Raw genomic sequence first — 22,037 nt, forward strand, 5'->3', positions numbered from 1 at the left:
ATCTCTAGAATCATCTTAAGTTCTCTCGTGCTGTTCTCCACCTGCTGATATTGAACAAAGACGAAACAGTTAGAACAAGATATCATGCTGATATCATTTTGATACCATCTCATTTATATATGCATACATTTCTGCCACATTTCCCTGTCTGTAATAATTATAACTGTAACACTTCATGATAGGTTTTATTAATAGGTCTTAACAAAAATGACATGTTTTCGAACAAACGCACGTAAGTGCAACATGATTTAATAACAGAATGTTCCTGGATCAACATCCTTTGTGATTCTTAGAAATACATTCATTTCACATCACAGGCCTACTGCTAAATTAAGACTGCATAATTAGTTAACAGGCTTGTCATTTCAGGACCAATAAAGGATTTTGATACAGAAACATGCTTTGAGAACAGGATCCTGCAGGATCCTCACAGGTGAATAAGGAGAGCCGGGACTTAATCTTTGTGTTTGCAGACCCAGTGCCATACTCGAATTTCCTGCAAAAATGTAGAAAATTACCCGCCCACTCAAATTAGAAAATATTATTACAAGCTAACCGCTGTGTATCAAGCTAAAGGCGATAGTTTTGAGCACTGGCTGGTTATGTATTTTCTCAAATATTGGTTTTGGACAATTTTTAACAACAACAACAACAACAAAAAAAGATAGTTTAATGATGTATAAATGTAAGAAAGAATATAGCATAGTGAAGTAGTTTCATGTTTAAATATGACTAATTATATGCATCAGATAAATGTCATTATGTGATAGGAAAACCATAATACAGGTAATTATATTACAGGGAAGAGCCACATGTCCTTACATTACCCTCAAATTACATTACTACAGGCTTTTGAAAATAAAATAAAATGTTTTGAAATATTTAAGATATGAACACTGGCCTGTATTCAAGATAAAGATGTTTTGTTTCACTGCACTATTAGATTGTGACTGCAGAAGCAAACATATAACAATAAAAACAAAGAAATCATAAGTTTCTTCACATATTTCTTTATAACTGGTAAATCCAACTTTTCATGCATTATAGACATAATAATTTTTTAGAATATTGATTAAAGTTATTATAAAGCAGTGCAAACAAAAGGAATTGAACTGGTTAAATCAACTGAACCGGAGGATTGTTCGGTTTTGTCATTTTTTGTCACATTTGTCTCTCTCCCTTCACCTGCCCCCTCCTCAACAGGTTTTCAGTGTTTCTGATGTTAAAGCTGTCTGTCATGTTGCTGGAACCCTCTGTTACCTTCCTCCTGTGAGCACTCTTGCTCGTTTTCACAGACTCCAGGTGAAGCTCTGCGTAAATGTGCTTCATGCGTTCCACACAGCTGTCAATCACACCAGCTGAGGAGGGAGAAGAGACATGTTTCTGTCTATGTACTCATCCATCAGACAGTGACATCAAGCATTAGACACAAATATAGCAGCACCTGGGACTAAAATTAATCTGCATGTGAGATTTCCTCCCAGCTCAGGGAATAACAGCTTCTTAACTGCCACCTTTTAAGAGGGACATATTCTACACTTCTAAGATTTTTACTGAAATGTTCAAGTTATTTGCACCAAAAAGTAATTTATTTTATACAAGATGTTTCTTCAACACGTTTCTCTCTCAGAAAAAAAACAAGATGTTTATGCTCCCATACCTATAGGATGCTGAATATTCAATATGTATTTGTACTGTGGGTGACCATATGCAAACATGCTTACAGTTGTGACATCAAAACCAATAGTGTTTGAATTCCAGAAATGTTACGGTGGAATGGGGAGGGAGCCATGCGTTGTGAATGCTAGCAAATATCTACACGTCACGAGTTAGCTCCTACTTCTTTGTCTTTGTTGAAGATCAGTGGCGTAATATTTACCTTTACATGCATAACTCTGAGAGCTGGAGCTACAGGCTAACAGAGACATGAGTGCTTTGGCCGTCATCTTTTTCAAGGGGTCTTGGAATGGAATCTTCTCATATTGCTGTAAATTGAACAGGAAGCACAAAATGTTTGCAACTAGTTCTGAATAAATTTTGTAACGATTTAATGATTATTTCCTAAAATATAAATAAATCAATTTAAGAATGCATACGTAAGCATAGTCAAGCAGATTACTTTTAAAATACTACTAAATAAATAAAATCAAAAAGTCAATATGGGGTGATATGACCAAAAGTCTCTAAGTTTTTTATGTCTCGGTGGAATGGTGTTTATGCTTTAAATAAGGTTTTTATGATAGCAAAATGTTTTGATACCATAGAAATTTCACATTGCTTGTCACAAAAAATGGTTAGCAATTAAGCTAGAATAAGACTAATTACAACTAATTACAAGCAATAGTAAAACAAAGTGTTGTATAAAAGTAACAGCATATTTTTAACTGTCTAATTTAAACTAGAAATTAAAAAAAAAATTATATTTAGGCTACTCTTATTAAAATTATGAAAATGACTCAGTCAAGAGAAGTGAGAGATTTTCTCTCCTTTGTTGCTGAGGGATGTGCTAAGCGGCCAACCAATCAGAACCAGTTTCAGAATCAACCATTTTGAGAATTTTTGTGTCATATGCATCCACAAAATGGAATCTATTACCTCTATTACCTCTAGTAATAGCTCACAAATGACCTCGCCAGGCTTAGAAGAAATGACTGCAGTTAGCGAGGAGCTGGCCTGATCCTCCGTGTGGCCTCCTGATCTCCACTTAGCCTCCTCTGTGAACAGCACACACAGAAAGTGCAGGGTCGACGTGTAGATAGAAGACTCCGCACCCGATTGGTCCAAACACACTCGGAGAGTGTCTGTCGCGCACGCGAGAGAAAGAGCAAAGACTAAACATAAAGAATGCTAATATTTACTTTTCCGAGCTTTTCTCGAACTCAAACTCTGAGACGAGAAGATGCAAAAGATGCAAAACTTCACAACAAACAATCTTCACCACAAGGGAACATCTGACGAAAAAGTCTCTCCAAACTCGCAGGCTTTTAAAAACAGCTTCCAAAGCCTGGATACCTGCAGGCAAGTCAGCGAGTCTACTGCCCACCCACCTGTTTTAGGATTTTCTACCACATCCATCAGATCTAAAGCAGGCTGATTGTTCTCCCTGTCTCTGTCCCAGTCTGTCATATGCAGCAGGGACACCCATCCACACATACAGGCATAATGAGCTGGCCTCCCACTGCATCTGTCTCCATCTCCATCTCCTCAGCTGTCTCCTTTCCTTCTCAACATCTATCTAGCACATCGTCTCCCATCTTAACTCCTCAAGCTTTCTTTTCCCTCCATCCCTTTGCGCTTTCATCATGTTTGCCACCATTTTCTCTTTGTACTCTTTCTGGCTTCCCTTTCCATTTGCTTGTCTCCACCCTTTCTAACACGCTTTGGTTTGGGTATGTGCGTGTGTGTCACCTGAAAAGCACTGCCAGTGTTTCCCCAGTGCCACACCGACAGATGGGCCGACCGCAGCTTGGTTCCTGCGCAGCAAAGTAGCCAGGAGCATCAACACATCCGCCCAGGTGTTGAGCACTGCACCCTGGGCCTGCGCATCTGAGGACCAAAACAAGCAAACACTCATCAAAAAATACTTTCAAATCACTTTTCTTTCATTTGAAGAGCTCGTTTGGAAGGTTTTGGAGAGGGTTGTGGATTTGCTGAAGACTACCCAAGTCAGCGACAGACAGCGTGAGGATGGAAATGAGGTTGTTCAGCAGGGGTTTGAAGAGCTCTCGATGGAACGGCAAGTCCTCGCTGTGTATTGCTGCTGACTGCAGGAGCTTACACAAACTTTGCACATAATACACACCACTCAGCACCTGAGGGGGAAACAGGAGGGTGAGGGGAGAGAAAGAGTCAGTAGTGACGAGTGCCGAGTTTGTTATCTATCGAAAAAAACACACATACAGCACTTTGGTTTCATAACCCTAAATGACAACAAACAGGTGACTAACTGGAACTGTGTTTAGGAAAAAGTGGAAATGAGCCAGAAATTCTGATTCCCTTTTAATGCACTTTCGACAGAGCTTCAAGTATGATTGTGTGTACAAAGGTTACGTGTCTGTTCACCCTCAAAAATAACAACTCTGATTATTCAGAATTGTTGAATAAAGTTTTTATTTTTATAGATTTAGAATGACGAAGGTAAGCAAAAAAAAAAGACAATTTTCAATTTTGGGTGAACAATCCCTTTAGGACATGATCGCTTTTTATGATGAGCAGATTTAATTAAGGCTTTTAATTACATCTTAATGATAAACACTTATCAAAGATCAGTTAGCTCAAATGTGCTTGTGTGATGAGAACAAACCAATGAGCTTTGTTTTAGAATGTGATATGCACACACACGCTTCTGTTTACTATATGTCATTTGGTCTGTGTTTTTTATGTGAACAAACATCTGTTTATATAAATCAACAGTCTCTCTTCAAAAGACTTGGGTTAAACCGCTTAATTCATTGATGCCTTCTGCATTTTGGATCTTCTAAATGTTAGTAACCTAAACCTTCAGTGGAGGAGGAGAAATCTCATTAAAAATATCTTGGGGGGGTGCACTTTAGATATCGTAACTAGGTTAAACAATTTTTTTTTCTTTTATTTGTTATGGTTTTCCCACCATTTTCAGCATCACAACGCATACGGGACCCTGGGACGTAAATAACGGCACATTATGTCAAATAAAGCGTGCATGTGTGTTGCACTGCGATACTCTCCAAAATGAAAAGAATGGTTGAGTAGATTATGATATTTTTGATTTCTTTGTGCAAAAAAGTATTCTTGTAGCATCGCAAAACTGAAGTTGAGCTTCTGATGTCACATCCTGTTTTACAGATGTATTTACTACGGTTATCATTTCAGTTTGTTCCTGTCTATGGAGGGTCAAATGGCTCTCAGATTTAATGAAAAATATCTTACTTTGTGTTCCGAAGATGAACGAAGATAAAGGAGTGAAGTACCCCTTTATTATGTCACATTATTATGCAGAATTTGGAATAGGTTTATTCATAGTAAAAAGTGTTTAATACTGCTAAAAGTGCTGTACTTTTTAACTAAAATAATCAAATGCATGTACTTAAGCATGGATAGAAATTTGTTAACGACTGTGCGCAAATCTGCCAAGCTTAATGTAACATTTTGCAGGCGTTCCCTTATGACAGACTGATGTTTAAGTGGAGGTGGAAATTGATAGCTGAACTCCCATAATGCACCTGGTTCCTGGCATCTTCCATAGCAGCTGGCAGCAGAGGTGTCCTTAACTCACTGACACACTCAGATATGGCCACCGCATCCACAACACTAAAACACACAAAACCAACAGGAAGTCGTGCAGGTGAGTTCACAGTCTAAACGGATAAATACAACAAACACATGCACAGAATCTGTTTCGTGTTATTTTTGACATGCTTCTTGAGTGTTGTTAACCAGAAGACAAAACAACCACAATTTGGTATTTAGAAAAAGTGGGCAGATGGCAGGCAGGATGTGGTTGTGTTAAAGTGTTGTCAGCTGAACCAAGAAAATATATTTATATACACGCGTGAGTGTGAAAATAAGGTGAGGCAGGGATGCAGTTCACATGTGTTGTGCATGTCGGTGATTAACAGCTTCGAAAATGTAATAAATATTCAGTAATTTACTGATATAATGTCAGTATGATGCTTTTAAATATATAAATAATGGCAGAACTTTGCACAACATCTGTTTGTCTTGACATGTCTCTCTAACCTGGCCATCTTCTCAAGTATTTGGTTCTGTTTGAGGGCAGATAGACTAAACTCAGGAAGCACTGCTAGCAGGTTGTCCAGTAAACCGCACACTGCTAACAACAGGTGAGGGGTTACTATAGCACATGGCTCGGTCCTTCCCCCTGCTTGGGTCTCTTGAGTGAGGGCGGAGTCAGAGCTGTCTGTGTCACTCTGACCTATAGCACAAAGAAAAAACAGCAGCCTCAAATCACTAAAGACTGGGAAAACATTCTCGTCAAGGCCAAACTGTCAATTGCTTGGCTTAAACCCCTCAAGTCATACCTTGAGCTGTGAGTCTGTTGACTGGAGTGTCCTGGATTCCAGCGACAGCTGAGGTCGGAACTGGAGAATGAGTCCCGCTGGAGCTACCTGATGGAATCTAAAGAGCACAAAGAAAGACATAACGCTCTGAAAATAATTCAGGTTGACTTATCATTTCCATAGGTTTTCAACCCAGAACAGCACAGAAAATGTTAGAAATGTTAGACTTATTTTTTTATGTAAAGTTATTGATTATTGAGGAGTTACTGAAGAATTACATCACTAATTATCTTGCATCTTGTACTGTGTTAGCAATTAAAAGGAAATTTGGTAGCAGTGTTACAGAATACATCAATATACTCTGTAAGTGTATATGTCTAGAGAGAACACAGTTTGCTGCATTAGCAAACTTCCAAATCAATCTTTAATTTTAAATGAATTATAAAAAAAGAAATGAGCTTAAGTAGAACATTAAAATGACTTTTACTCTACCTCCTGATCACACTGCAAAAAGTGCTGTTTATCCACAGTATTTTTGTCTTATGCAAATATTTACATTTTTATTTTATTTTAAAGCAAAATGACATTTGACAGAAGTCCTGTTTTCTGTGAAAGTGATCAAAATGAAGTCATTCAAACAAAAAAAAAACAGCCCATTGACAGTTGCGTTTAAGAAATATAATCATTTTGCATCTCAAGAACATGTATCTTGATTTAAGCGTGTTAAGATATTTGTATTTTAAAAAAAAAATAAACACAGAAGATGACACCATTTGAATGCAAGGCTTACTGCTCTGATTTAAAGTCTTTTAAGGCCTTAATTTATTGAATGTGAAGACCTGCAAAAAACCCTACTAGAAGAAAACCACAAATGCATGTCTACTGACCAGAGTACTGGAGGTGGACATGGTTCCTGAGCCCTGAGTTTGATTTAGAGGAGCAAGCATCTCTCTCCAGTGCTTCAGAGAATCATTCAGATCCGTCTCTACAGAAAGAAACACACACTGCTTCATTTACAAACAAAACGGCAAAATGTACCACTAAATTATATGCACTGGAATAATCACCACTAACAGCTTACTAATACTTTAAATTCTGTTATAACAAGCCGACTGATAATTGTAAACTCCATCATCTAAAATATGCAGCACACCGGACCTGATCTTCAGTACAGAACAGTATAAATAATGTGTGTAAGCATATGGATGCCACCGAGTCAGACATCCACTAATAGCTGGCAGTGCTCAGGGCGCGTGGACGCCGTACCCTGGGTGACATTGGCTGGCGGTGAAGGGGGGCTGAGGGTGAAGGCATGTCTGCCCGTGTAACAGCTCTTCACCATCTGGCCCACGCTCTCAAAAAACTGGCAGTGGTACAACAGAGCCTGCAGGGCAGGAAGCCCGACCAGACACAGGCCTGAATCCTCATCATGCACACAGGGGCTCTGGGAGACACAAGAAAGAGTGGAGCAGAAGACACAGGAAATATAATACTGAGGAAAGCAGAAATCACCATAGACAGATCTGTTATGTCTACAGAGCTTTTAAGAGCGGCTGTGTTAGTGATATTCAGTTCTAGAAGTTTATTCTCATGTAAACATACCTGCCAGGCACACTCTTTGGCCTCTTCTGCATTGGCAGGCATTGGCATCACAAGGAGGTTTTGCAAAATAAACGCTGCCTATAGGGAAGGGGAACATAAAAGTCAGCAACACTGCCATCTTCTAGTAAATGAATGGAAATGCATGCTGCTTGAATTCTCAACGGAATCGCACAAAGAAAGTGGCAAGTTCCTCGAAAAGAAAGAAATGCAAACACGTTCTTTTTTTAAAGTGTGACTGTTTATGCTGGTTTAACCTCTTTTCCTCTTTCTCTTTATGTTTATGAATATGTCTTTGTGCTAATAGCGAAACATTCAGCAATAGACCATAGATCTAAATGAGTATGGCTTGCAGCATTAAAATCTAATCATAACTGCAGCTCGTTCTAACCTAGAATGCCCACTTAGACAGGAAGTGGCCGAATGACTGCATTGTTAGTCTACTGAGCACTTTTTATTTCTGTGTACACCATCTGTAAAAACTGTAAAACGTTTGCGTGGTAGTATACCACGGTTTCCAAAAAATCTTAAGCACCTGTTTAACATTCATAATAATAAATGCAAATCAAGAATGATTTCTAAAGGATCATGTGACACTAAAGACTGAAGCAATGGCTGCTGAAAAATATTATATTTGCATCACAGAAGTAAAAGAAATTTTGCAATATATTTAAATAGAACAATGTTACTTTAAATGGTAATTTTAATATTACCATTTATAATATTACAGTCTTTACCTTATTTTTGACAATATGTTTATCTAGATTACACCATAAAGAAAAATAAGCCTGTCAGTTTAGATCTGCTGATTTTAACCAGTAAAATTTTTTGAGCCCAAAATACATCAGAAGGTCCATGAACAGACTGAGGGTGGATCCTAGACCAGGGATAGCGACCGTCGTTCCTGGAGATCGCGATGTTCTGCAGAGTTTAGCTCTAACCCTGAAAAAAACTCACCTGTCTGTAGCCCTAGTAATTGTTCAGGTGTGTTTGTTTAGGGTTGGAGCTAAACTCTACAGGCCTAACCCTGTCCTAGACTCTCAGTCTATAGCGGTTTGGGTGTTTTTTTGTGTTGTTTTCAAGTCGAAGCCGGATGGACTCACCTCTCGGCGCACCATACTGCACTCCTGTCTTTCCAGCAGGATGTTGAGTACCGTGGCCCACAGACCTCCTGAAATGTTCTGGCAACTCTCTGACAAAGCCACACACCCTCTCTCCAACGAACTCAGAGCCGCACCCACAGCCAGGCTGGCACAGCGGACCTAGAGCCACACAAACACACACACACACACACACACACTTGTGTTCAGACCCAGCACATGTGCTTGGCAGTGCTAACTGCCATGGGCTCTTTGGCGTGTAGCACTGGCACAAATTTGTATTTGTCATGCCCATTATTTTCAGTGCTCAGCATCTGCTTAGCTGAGGGAGGCCTGGACACGCACTGGTACTTGGGAAAACTATCCAAAACAGAAGGCCAAGGCACACAAATTACTAAATAAGGTTTTAATCAAAATTATGGACATGTACACTTAATACATTTACATTGCCTATGTATGCATTCACTGCCAATGTACAGAGAACGTTCATTTAAGAAAACATGGTGAATTAGTATTTGGTGGAGCTTTTTCAATTTCAATTTCAATCATTTCTGATTTTGTACTTTTGATCTATTAAATACCATGTCAGAATGTTATTTTGAAATATTTTTTGACAGAACTTTATTATATATATATATATATATATATATATATATATATATATATATATATATATATATATATTTGTTTGTACAAATGTATTAAGCAATTTTTTGACAGAACTTTATTATATATATATATATATATATATATATATATATATTTGTTTGTACAAATGTATTAAGCAATATGTTAAACTTATTTAACTGAAAGTGCTGTTAACTAAGGTTGGGTACACACTAAAAGATTTTTTTTTTTAAATCTTAAAATTAAGATTAAACTTTAAAATGTGAGAGACCACAAACATGAGGGAAAAATTCCTAGATTTTGAGCCTATGTCATCTGGGTTTAGCCCCACACATCAGGATTTCTGATGAATTAAATTAAGTGCTATTGGTAAGAAAAAAATGAAACAAAAATAAAAGTACAATTTTAATTAGTTTATATTAATTTTAATACTTGGTACTATAATATTAAAAAATAAACGTTAAAATTACAAAACAACTATTACAAATTACTAAAGCCTAAACTAAAATTACAAAACTAACGGCCAATTCAAACTATTATATAAAATTAATATCAAACTATTCATTACATCAAAACACTTCAAATATTTATTTTTACAGTAATCAATTTTCGCCCCGCAGCAATTTAATTATAATTGGTCCTATGGTGTAAAACTCATTTAATAATTAAAATAAACACCGATTATCATGCATACATAATAATTTAAAAACAATTAGCAAATGCTATTTAAAAGAGTTCACACCAAAGGACACGTTTGCTTCCAAAAAGTATTCAAAACAGCCCTTTATGTTAAATACCTACTGTATAGCCATAAAGTTCATTTTACGTGAAGGTCTCACCTCAGGGTCTCGGTCCACCCACAGTGGAATTAACCAGGCCAGGCCAAGCTGGGCGGCACTCTGCCCATCAGAACCCTGCTCACGGCCCAGAGACCACAAGGATATCCAGTCCTTAAACAACACACAAACACTTTAAATATGAAGCACTGCTCTACTGAATATTACACAGATTTCTAGTGACAAACCGATATAATCGGGCAACATCATGTTCACCAAACTGAATTAAAAGTAGTTTTAGCACCCCCTAGTGTCGTATTTAAAGCCTAGTGATATCAGTGTCAATCGTAATGGCATTTCTGACCTCATTTTTATTTTCCTTCAACATCTCATGTGAGAGATGAAGCAGGCAGATAACTGCATTTTTTGTCACTCCTTTGCCCATGAAGGACATCGAGTTTCCTCCCAAATCCACGTAGAACGAAGAGATGACCTGTGAAGAGCAGTCAAACAGAAACAAGGTCAGACTTAGCAGTCTAGAGACTGGAGAAATTTCAGAATGCGAAACGAGATGCAGCCGAGACACGGTTTGGTCTGTATGAAGTGATTCACGCATTGGGAACATCTCGGACCCTGAGTGCGAGCGTGTGCTTATTGTGTTCTGTCCGGATAAATATATATAATCTGTGCAAAATATATTCTAGTGTGCAACCAAGGCACTTGAGCACATGTGTGCATGCATACTTCCAAGAGGCCGCTGAGGTACTTGAGGCAGAGTGTGTTTGGCTCCATGCTGGGTGTGTGTGTGCTCCAGCCGGGCAGGGCAGTCACGTGGGCCATGGTCCTGAGAGTGCGCTCTAAAGATGGCAGGCCGTAGAAGCATGGCGCTTCAGACAAGCGCAGGCACTGCAGCAGGCGCAGAGAAAGTTCTGAGGCAAACGGTCCAGACAGAACCTCACACATCCTATAAACAAGAAACGGCTAAATCAAACAGAAAATCGATTCAACAGAATGACAAAATGAAAAACAGAAATCAACAAAACAAAAATCTTGGCCTTAGCATGAAGCGCTACATACAAAACTCCAAGTATGGGGTCGATAAGATAAAGTAGTATTAAAACTTATTCTAAAATATTCAAACATGACATTAAAAGGTATTTGCAGTATTTAAAAAAAACCCTATTTTAAATAAATGTTTATTTCAAAGAATCTTGAAAAACAAAATGCATCAAAGTTTCTGCAGAAACATTTTCAACATTGATAAAAAAAACCCCCAAATCATATAAAATTTACTTCTGAAGAATCATGCGTTTAGTTTAGTGCTGTCAAATGCTTAATTGCAATTAAATGGCAATTAATCGCATCCAAAATAAAAGTATCATGTGTGTGTGTATACAGTTTTTTCTCCCAAAATATATACTGTATGTGTGTATTTACATATGTACTGTATATATTTTATGCATATTATGTAAACAAAAACTTGCCTTTTGGATGCAATTAACCATTTGACAGCACTAGTTTAATTTATTGTATTGCTTGTTTTGTTTTTGTTTTTTAGTTAAGTTAATACCAAGTATAGAAATAAGACCAAGATTAGAAAATGTTACACATTTGAAAGTGAAAATAAATAAATAATAATATCAAATGTCCTGAATGTGTAAATTCTATTTAATATTTGTTCAATGTTCATTTATTCAAATTATTTACCATTTTTATTCTTCTTGTAGCAACAAACCACTTTTTTTTTTTTTTTTTAAGGAACACATTTATGCTTTTTCCCAACTTTTCTTCCATTATGGATTACACACAATTACAAATGTAGAAGCACCATAACAAGCGCCCCCAAACAAATGATACCTGTTAGATTGCTGCTCATAAACTGAAAATGTATGCAGGGAAATGTCTTGGTAGATCAGATTTGCATTACAAGGCCTTGATACATCAACAGCTAACAGTGGGAGTTTCCAATTTACGGATCCTTAAGGAGTTTTCAGAAGAGTTATTCCATAAATAACAAAATTAAATCAAAAGCGTCATTAGATTTGTATTTCCCCCCAGATGGCAGGTAGAAGGAGAAGACTCCTAATGAGGATAGTAAAACGTTTTATGCATGTACGGCAGAAAGAAAAGGAGGAGTGTTTTTGGAATAACAAATCTGCCTTGTCGGACTAAATGGTTTTAAGAAGTGTGTTTTGGGGAGCAAACAGATGTGACGGAGTGTTTTTCGCACCCTCACTAACCACAGGTGCGCGCTAAGCTCAATAGTAGCTACGGCTCTTGAATACACTTGAAGATTTAATTAAAATGCACAGCGGTCTCCAAACCAATCATCCTGTTAGAAAAAAAGACTCGGCTCTAAGAACAATATTATTCTTTTACTCAATAAAAATAAGATAAATGTCATGACGAAAGGCTTAGCACACGTTTCGTTCACGCTGAACTATGGTAACAGCTTTGAGCATAACAAAAACTCTTGCTGGTATGTCCTTGTAACAATAAATCGATTAATGGAACGATTCGGTTATTTTCCTAAAGCATCGCGATTCGCTCTTTAATCAATTCTGAACTTCGTTTTCAACAGCAGATGGCGCTCTAGGGTAGTTTTTAACTGCGCGCTCAAATACGTGAGACTGCATGTCCGAGTTATCATTTCCTTATTTTAATGTGAAACATCGAAATTTGTCAGGCCGCCATAGACACGCCACTATATTATCGCAATTTAACATCCTAAAGAGTCTTAGATCGCACCGACCAAATTTGCCGCTCATCTGATTAAATCTCTCGTTGGAGTTTGTTAAAATACAACACCTGAACATGCCTTCCAGTTGGGTTTTGGATTTTGTTCCAAGAGATCTTTTTGTAGGTATTGTTGTGTTACATGCGTTTACCAGTTTTCAGCCATGTACATGAAACATAGCCTGAGGAGCACTCAACAGCGCCACCTGTAAAAATGTATGGGTGGCGCAATTGAGGTAATTTTGCCACACACCCACTTCTGAAACATATCTGACATACATCTTCACCTGTTCCCGAGGTGTGTGCAAAGTTTCATGAGTTTTCAAGCACGTTTTGGCCCTTAAAAGGATTCATTTGGGTGAAAAACTAGCAAAATATGAAATGATGAATAGAGAAGATGAATAGACCACATTTCTTTGTTAAGCCGGCCAAAATTACAGGTAATGTAACACCTGGAGTTGGTGATGTTCCATCAGCTGAAAAAAAGAGTGGCTTTACTATGAAAAAGGCACGCACTGAGTTCACTGTTAAGCCTGTTGGACAGACGCTGTGTTCGCTACTGAATCCACACATTTTAAGTGCGAGAGCTTGATTAAACACAGGAGAGTGTCAAGCAGAGGAAACGCAGTGTGCCGCGAAGTATTCGGTTTGACTGTTGAAGCTTTTAATGTTTAATTATAGCTTTTAATCTTTCATGTTAATGATATATACACATGCAGTAGAGATCAAAATTAGAGAAAAACATTTTTCAAAATTTCAAGGTCACTGCTTAGTGCCATTTGAACCTATCCTAACATGAGTGGAAGGGCAGTTTTTAAAAGCATCTTTCAGAAATTAATTGTATTCTAAAGCACGGTATAAATTTTTTTGAAAAAGAACAGTTATTGTTGAAATTAAAAATTATTGTATTGTATTTTATGTTAGTCATTCAAGTCCTTCAAAAAGGCTGGGGTTGCTTGCCAGTTCAGTTCTCAACAGGTTAAGGATCTGTCTCTACATGTTTAAGAGAAGTCGGACTGAAAGTGCACTCTGCAAAGAGGAAGACTCTCATTAGCAGAAAGAATCAAAAGGCTAAGCTCACCTTTGCTGGGGAGAGATAACTGGTCCAAAGTTCACATTAGTGATGAAAACAAGTTTAATTTAATTGGGTCTGATGGGAAACGTTATGTTTCTTGAATTGAAATTTCAAAAGAACGGCATTTAGGAATCCTAAAAACCTGGACCTGACCCTGGAACAACATTGTGATTAGCCAATCAGATTTGAAAAAGCAGTTCAAGTGTCCTTCATCTATCAATGAACCTGATTTTAGGGATTACTCATGGGTAAAGTTAGGTTTAGGTGTAAAGATATGATCAAGACTAAATTTTTGAATTAAAATGTTCCAATGTCAAAACATGTTGACAAAAAAAAAAAAAAAAAACACGTCAGCAAAATCAGGTCATGAAAGATCATGAGAAACTTAAGACTTGAGTAATGGCTGGTGAAAATTACCAAACCCAGACGAATTGTAGTATATTAGTATAACAGTTAAGTCAAGAGAAACGGTGCGAAAAATAAAAAAATGTTATAGGTGCCACAGGGTGTGAGGGTCTGTTCTATAGATAGAGCAGTCCGATGGTTCGCTGCATGTGTTAAAGAATATGAGTCAGTAAGTGAGTCTAGCGCTAAATGAGTCAAGTGAGTCATTTTGTGTGAGAGTGAGTCATTCAGTTTGTGAGTCATTATCCTGTGTTTTTGTCACCCACCGCTGTGTGTGTGTTACCTGTCAGAAGTGTGTGTCATTCGAAGCAGCAGAGTGTTGAAGAGGCCGGTCAGTTCTCTCTGTAGCCGGTGACTGAGGTGGGCCTGGAGCTTGTCCGCCTCCCCCTGTGACTGGATCCGTGTGTGGGTCTGCGCTTCACCACTCAGCAACAAGTTCAGCAGGGTGTGCGACTCCTACAAACACGAACACACAGGTGCTTAATGCGATCTGTCAATTACAGCTCTCGGATACCCCCGGATTGGGCAGAACACAATGTGATGAAACCAAACTCATCCTCATCTACAATAACAACGCCACCAAAAACGGCAGCTGTATTACAAATTCCTCAGAGAGCATCACTAGAAACATCCTGCATATTTATTCAGGTATGTACATTATATTTCACACTTTCTGAAGATATCATGAAACACACATTTAATAACAATATATTCAAAGCTGAACAAAAATGACATGTTCAAGGCCCTATGAAATATGTTTTTTCTCTCTTTTTCACATTCAGTTTTATTTTTACCAAATCAGTTTTTCCGTTTCCGGATTACATTTTTAACGGTTTCATCTGTAAATAATCGATTTTATATAAAAAAAAAATTATTATTATTTATCAGAGTGAATCAGATGCATTAAGATTCGATCTGAACGTATGAGGAGCTAAAATTCCACAAAGAGGGCCCAAGACAAGAGGATGTCATTAAGTTGTACCCAAGCATCAGCCGGACTGAAACAAGCAAATCCAGACTCTTTCACAGACCAGCCTGTAACATTAACACAAAAGAACACAAATCTCGGAAAGGAGATGGTCGATTTTGGTAATGAAGTAATCAAGATTAATGGCCAAAGAGATGCACAGCATGACCCTTACATCAGTAAACTGACATGCCTTATATTTATCCATCCGAAATCTGGCAAAAATCCATCAACGTTTTTTACACGTGGAAATCCTAGGGTCCTACAGGGTTCTCTAGTCGATTGCTAGAATGTTTTAGTTGCTAGGATGGCCACTAGGTGATTTCTATGCTCTTTTAAATGACTGCTAGGGCATTTTAATCATGTTGTGGGTGGTGGCTAAGGGCACTGGTATGTAGTTTCTCAGTTTAGTGTTTTTCTAGTATTAGTTATATACTATAGCACTGCCTCATGTTATATTTACAGTATTTATTTAATTTTTACTTTTAGTAATTTTTATACAATGCAAATTTTTTCACTTTTTGTCAGTTTGTGGTTTCATTTTTCTATTTAGCCGATTTTCCGCGATCGTACAACTTATTTTGGCAAGACGACAAAGCAACATCTGCGGTTTTCGTTGAAGTTTCTTCAAGTTCTTCACCTAATCTTTTTATTTTATCTCAGCTTCATTATATTTCAATTAACAATAACGATTTTAACGGTTTAATTATGAATAACATCGCGTGCAGGTGTTTGCTGGAACATTCGAAAGTAATAGCATACTGCTCCTCATTAAGCCGCACGATTTGAGCAATCATTCACGTCCGAAGCTCTTAATGATGCACGATGGGTTGCGTTTTAAAATATTGTGCGAAAGAATATTAATAAGCATGTGCTTGCTTTAGCAGGCACTGTAAAAAAAAAAAAAAAAAAAAAAAAAAGCACTGTAGTGCCTGTGTTTCATTTAGACAGCACAGATGTTTGAGAAACACTCCAGCGACTGTGGATGCTCTCTGCATTTCACCACCTCCCCCACCAGGCGTTTCATCAAACCCAGCGTTCTCCGTCGGGCGTCGAGGTTTGTTTGCATGCATACACATTAATGCGAGGTAAGGCAGAAAGAGACTTTTAAGAAATAAAGCCATTCATCCCCAGCGTGAGAAACCAAAAACATTGACAGCTGATGAACGGCTCTCCGTTACAAGTGTTAATACAATATTAATGTATTTGTATTGCTCCGCAGCGTGATTTATTTCAGCTCTTCTTAATAAATACACCACACTGTGTTCATCTGAGGCAGGAGGGCCAACTAATTTAATTACCGAGGTACAATAAGTCTCCTTATTGTTTTACGAGGTCTCCAAAGTAATCTCGCAGAAACGCAGGCACTCATCCATAACAGATTCAAGACAGCTACGGTTTTCAGGTATTCAGGAATACCTGGTTTAGGAGTAATTCTAAGAGCCATTTTAGGTCCTGGTGGTCCGGTTCAGACTGGTTCTGCTTGAAGAAGGTGTTGAGGAATGACACAATGTCCACCAACAGCCTCTCGTCTTGATGGCAGGCTGGACGTACCATCAGAAATCTGTCAGGTTAATAAAAAAAAAGAGTTTGCTTTATTATTCAGATGTTGCAGGTTGTTAAGATTTATGTTTTTTTTTTAAAGACGTCTATTACTAAGGTTGATTAAAATTACATAATAATACATAATCGTGTTTTTGTATTTCTGAGTTAAAGCTGAAAAAAAAGCAGTAATATTGTGAAATATTCTTACAATACGTATAATTTGTTCTCAAAAGGTCAAAATATTTGTTTTACAAGGGTGTAAAATGTTTTTAAGTGTATATTACTTTTAAAATGGTTATTACTGCACAATACGCATTTTAAATATGCACTGCACTGCTTTGTTTTATATTAAATCTCTTATGCTAACCAGGTTTGATGTTTTTGATCAAAAAGGGACTAAAATATCGTGAAAAATCACTAAAGTTTAAAAGAACTGTTCTCTATTTAAATATAAATTTGTAATGTAATTAATTTTTGTAATGGAAAAGTTAATTTTCATATTATATATAATATGCAGGTAGATGCAGGAATGTCACCAAGAAGGAAATAAATAAATAGATAAACAAATAAATATGCTCTTTTTGTGCATATTCATATATTATAAATATTGTTATCATCTGTGCATAAACCATGGCACATTTTTTTTCAGAATTCTTTGATAAATAGAACGTTTAAAAGAACAGCATTTATTTAAAAGAGAAGTCTTTTGTAACATTATAAATGTATTTACTGTCCCTTTTGATCAATTTAATGCATCTTTGCCAAGCAAAATTATTTTTTAAAATAAGATAAAATAAATAAAAACATCTGACCTTAAACTTTTGCACAGTACTATATTTAGTTGTGTCAGTTTCATTTCTAAGCTCTATTTTGCCAAAGATAAAACATTGTTCTGCTCCGTGTCTGAATGTGTCAGCTCATTTATTGTTCAGCGCTGTGATATGCAGGCGCACTTCATCAAGCTCATGCTAAGTCATGCCTGGTGATCAAATCTGGAGGTACAGGAAAACAAATCAATAGATCACACACACAGAGCTTACCTCTCTACAGCGTTGTGCCAGCTCAGGGTTTGCAGGATGTTCTTGCAGCTCTGGGAGGTGCATTTGAGTGCAAGGCGGTCTGTGAGGAGGTACAGGTGCATCCTGGTCATGGCGAAGGTCACTGTGCTGTGGGAGCTTGCGTCCCGTACTGCGTGAACACAGTCCTGCAACCCGGACCTTAAATTGCTTATTCTTAAGACCACCGCCTGAGACTCAGACAGCGCCAGCTCCCCATGAAACCTTTGAAGTAAAAAATGAGGGGTTTAAAGAAATGAAAACTTTAATCCGTTCAGAACTCTAGAATTTAGAAAGTAAACGTTTTTCATTTCTGGATGCAAATGTGCGTTAGATATGATCATATGGCATGACAAGATCTTAAGGAACTTTTTATAACAATGTGTTTTTTTCGTGTTTTACACAGATGGTCATCATGAACCGTTAATATACTGCTGGTGTTACAAAAGATTCTTCAAAATAAATAAAGAAAAGTTTCCTTTTACAGGTTTGGTATGACAGTAAATAATGACAGAATTTTCATATTTTCATTTATTTCTTTAAGGAGGTCAAACGGGTTTACTGCCAGCAGATCTGTAATCATTTTAATCTTGGTAACAAAACAACAGCTGCTGCATATTAAAATGACGTTTATCCTCAAACATAAATTGTACCCTGCTAAAGTTTCTGAACAGTTCAACAATAAAAGTGATCTATTGTAACGCTTAAGATGATCTAGGTTTACTACCCAAAACTTCTAATGCTCAATAAAATTTTAGTGCTTAAAAGCAATTAAAACAACTTAAGTTGATCATTAAATGCATTAGCTAACGATAGATTTTAAAGCATTTATTAGTCTTTGTTAATGTTAGTAATTAATATATTATGTAAAATAACACGTTCTACAGTGCATTCATTAATATTAGCAATGCAAGTTTTATTTAAAAAAATTATTAGTAAATGTTCAAATGAGCACTGACATTAATATATAAATGTAAAAGTACTGTTTGTTCTTAGTTCATGCATTTAATTAACATTACCAAATGAAACCTTACTGTAAAGTGTTACGAATTAAATTACATTTAATTCCTGAAAACCCAAAACCAACTTACTCGGGGACATCACTCCTAAAACCCCTCAGATGCTCAAGCAGTCCATCAATCCCAGAATGCCATGCTGTGTTCCAGGTGATCTGCAGTGCTTCCCAGGCAGGTTTCAGACTCAGCAGGTCTGAGTATGGAGGAAGTACTGAACAGTAGGGACTCACTGCATGGTGTGAAGGAGCTTGAAACGGCAGATTATACCTGCGAGAAATGATGAGATAAGACATTTAATATACAATTAATCTGTCAAATAATAGTTAAATCGCCATTTAATTTACCCATGACACCTCTGAAAGTAAGGTTATGGTGAAATTAAACGGCCATTTCTTTTAATGCACAGCTAAAATGTCGTAATGGATGTGATTTACCTCCGTATAATGGCAGCAGGCAGCGAGAAGGAAGACAGGCTTGCGTCTGAGCCACCTTTTTCGATCCTGATCGGGAAACAAAGATGTAAAAGTGAGCCAAAGCATTCCGAAATAAATAAATAAACAATATAACGGATCCTTAACGGTGAATGGGTGCCGTCAGAATGAGTCTCCAAAAAGCTGATGAAAAAAGTCGCAATCACAACCGCTTGTGAAGTGAAAAGCAGCATGCTTGTAAGAAACCATTCCACCATAAAAGACATTTTTATCTTACTAGTCCTTTCTCTTGTGAAAAAGCCACCTCGTCTGAATCAGGAGAGAAATATGCACAGATTAAGCACAGTTTACGAGTGAAAATAGTCTAAAACAGTACTAAACAAATTCGGTTTATAGATGAAAGAAGAGAGTTTAAAATTAAAACACCTTAATGATGGAATGATTTTTTTGCACACATATAGATTTTCAGTTCACAAGATGGACCGGAGTCATGCGTGTTACTTGTGAATTATTGTCCTGTTTTAATCAGCTCTTTGGACTCCGACAGCACCTACTCACACCAGAAGATCAATTGGAATAAAGAAGCAATGTCATATACATCTGAGATGACCTAAGGTTGAGAACATTTTTAGCAAATTTTCAGTTTAGCTGTAAACTATTCTTTTAGGTTCAAGAAAACAATTGTGATTATAAGAACGTCATCAGTAACCCACAGGGATGAATGCAACTGGCTGCAGATATTTTACAAACAGACACAGATTGTACAACAAAGAAAACATACCAAACATCCATTCTTGCTATTTCATCAAACAGCAGAATGCACATCAATGTGGCAGCCTCGCTCACATCGCCCTGCTTCTCCTTTATCAACAGAGAAGCTTAAAAAGATGCAACAAAAGAAGTCAAATTACCTGGGGAGCAATCATTTAAATATACAATGGCGTCAAAGCAGGAATCGTACTACATAAATGCACATTAAAAATGGTTAATTGTGGCACAGTAGCATGAAAGGCTACATCCTGAGAGCAGGGAGAAATAAAACAGGAAAACAAAACTACAACGGGGAAGGCAAACGCAACTCATCAATTATAGATGTTAAAGTAAAACAAAACAAAAAAAGGTCTTGAGCCAGAAAAACAAATTTTACATCACCATACTCTAGGCGATCGCAAACATTCACAAACAGCATACTGGGGAGGTGTTTACTTGGAAATGCTTGTAAATGTCTGGACATGTGGGACATGTATAAAAATTACATTTGCCATTTGTGTAATGTTCAAGAGAACTGGAAGGAGAGTGTCAATAGCTTTGCATTTTCAGCTGTAAATATAAAAACAAAGTGTGCAATCACAAGCAGTATTTAAAGGGATAGTTCACCCAAAAAAATTACAACTACCCCATGATTTACTCATCTTCAAGCCGTCCCAAGAGTATATTACTTTTTTCTTTCAGATGAATACATTTGGAGGTTGTGATTTTGAGTCTTTATTCCACAGTGCTCTGAAGACATTTCTTAATATAAATCAGATTGTATTCATCTGAAACTAAAATCATATACACCTAGGAAGGCAGTACGTGTTACTTCGCTTATAAATCCTCATGGCACGGTGGGAACAAAGATTTGTTTAAAAAAAAAAAAAAAAAAAAAATTGCCAATGAGTTGTTTGCATGTGTTGAAATGCGTACAAAACATCCAATCACATGTATGAATTTTGATGTGCAGGTGCTCTAAACTTATATTGTAAAATATTGTAAAATCGATTGCAAAAAACATGGCAATCCAGACAAAAATCATGACTTTATTTTGCTAAATTATGCCAGTTTCAGCTAGTATAATGACATTTTCATTTGAATAGTAGGCAATGCTGTCAGCAGTAAGACATCATGGCAATGACATCTACCAAGTATCGGTTTAATAAGAAAAGGAATTAAACATGTTCTCACTTCCTGTTTAAGTTATCTATGCCATCAAATGTGTTGAGCGCAATGTAGCAGTCTTAAGCCGCTGAGGTATATTTGTAGCAATAGCCAAAAATACACTGTATGGGTCAAAATGATTTTCTTTTACGCCAGAAATCCTGACAACTTTAGGTAAAGACCATACCATGTTCCATTAAGATACTTTTTTTGCTACTGTAAACATATTAAAACTTCAATTGTTTAGTAATATGCTTTGCTAAGAACTTCATTTGGACAATCATACATCAGTGGAAAGCTTATTTATGCAAATGTATATAGAACACTGTTCTTTTACACTGTAATAATATTACAATATGACTGCATTTTGATCAAACAAATGCAGCTTTGGTGAGTGTAAGAGACTTAAACGTTTTTTGTTTTTTTGTTTTTTTATAACTTACCCCCGCTAAAGATTTAAACAGTAGTGACCGTGCTAATGAATTATGAACTGTTGGCGGTGCTAGATGGACTGAGACCCAAAATTGTCACTTTGCACCAAAGTGGCTGACAAAAACACTAAGAGAATGTAAAATACTACAAAAGGTGCCTATAAAACTTTGGGGTTTAGGACTAATTATCTACGGTAAACTGAACGAATTAATGTTGGAGGGATGTTTTGCGGGCCGTACCTCTGAGCAGCATGATGAGAAGAGACGTCTGCTGAGCCAGACTGTGACGCAGGGAGGGGTCTGCAAACACCAGCTTCCTCAGCATGCATACGCTGGGCTCCAACAAGCAATCCATGCT

At 37.1% G+C, this 22,037-nt stretch overlaps 1 protein-coding gene across 3 annotated transcripts in view; it reads right to left on the reverse strand.

Annotated features, from left to right (window-relative positions):
* rttn (rotatin) overlaps nucleotides 1-22,037 on the reverse strand; it is a 45,937-nt gene that overhangs the window by 7,833 nt on the left and 16,067 nt on the right. The window contains exons 21-43 of one of the 3 annotated variants that reach the window (XM_043226548.1): nucleotides 21,920-22,037; nucleotides 20,113-20,209; nucleotides 19,335-19,400; nucleotides 18,976-19,167; nucleotides 17,870-18,109; nucleotides 16,704-16,848; nucleotides 14,601-14,773; nucleotides 10,846-11,065; nucleotides 10,466-10,594; nucleotides 10,165-10,275; nucleotides 8,702-8,860; nucleotides 7,602-7,679; nucleotides 7,266-7,443; nucleotides 6,887-6,984; nucleotides 6,021-6,117; nucleotides 5,719-5,914; nucleotides 5,202-5,289; nucleotides 3,662-3,812; nucleotides 3,409-3,546; nucleotides 2,605-2,714; nucleotides 1,880-1,985; nucleotides 1,261-1,358; nucleotides 1-44 (exon numbers count right to left, since the gene is read on the reverse strand). The exon at nucleotides 1-44 is cut by the window's left edge and continues 37 nt beyond it. In XM_043226548.1, coding sequence (XP_043082483.1) covers nucleotides 1-44; nucleotides 1,261-1,358; nucleotides 1,880-1,985; nucleotides 2,605-2,714; nucleotides 3,409-3,546; nucleotides 3,662-3,812; nucleotides 5,202-5,289; nucleotides 5,719-5,914; nucleotides 6,021-6,117; nucleotides 6,887-6,984; nucleotides 7,266-7,443; nucleotides 7,602-7,679; nucleotides 8,702-8,860; nucleotides 10,165-10,275; nucleotides 10,466-10,594; nucleotides 10,846-11,065; nucleotides 14,601-14,773; nucleotides 16,704-16,848; nucleotides 17,870-18,109; nucleotides 18,976-19,167; nucleotides 19,335-19,400; nucleotides 20,113-20,209; nucleotides 21,920-22,037 — 3,032 coding nt within the window. Of the gene's footprint in view, nucleotides 45-1,260; nucleotides 1,359-1,879; nucleotides 1,986-2,604; nucleotides 2,802-3,408; nucleotides 3,547-3,661; nucleotides 3,813-5,201; nucleotides 5,290-5,718; nucleotides 5,915-6,020; nucleotides 6,118-6,886; nucleotides 6,985-7,265; nucleotides 7,444-7,601; nucleotides 7,680-8,701; nucleotides 8,861-10,164; nucleotides 10,276-10,465; nucleotides 10,595-10,845; nucleotides 11,066-14,600; nucleotides 14,774-16,703; nucleotides 16,849-17,869; nucleotides 18,110-18,975; nucleotides 19,168-19,334; nucleotides 19,401-20,112; nucleotides 20,210-21,919 lie in introns of all 3 variants that reach the window. The other 2 variants (XM_043226547.1, XM_043226546.1) reach the window with 2 other exon arrangements.

Source organism: Puntigrus tetrazona, chromosome 24 (genome assembly GCF_018831695.1).
Source record: "Puntigrus tetrazona isolate hp1 chromosome 24, ASM1883169v1, whole genome shotgun sequence".
Lineage (NCBI taxonomy): Eukaryota > Metazoa > Chordata > Actinopteri > Cypriniformes > Cyprinidae > Puntigrus > Puntigrus tetrazona.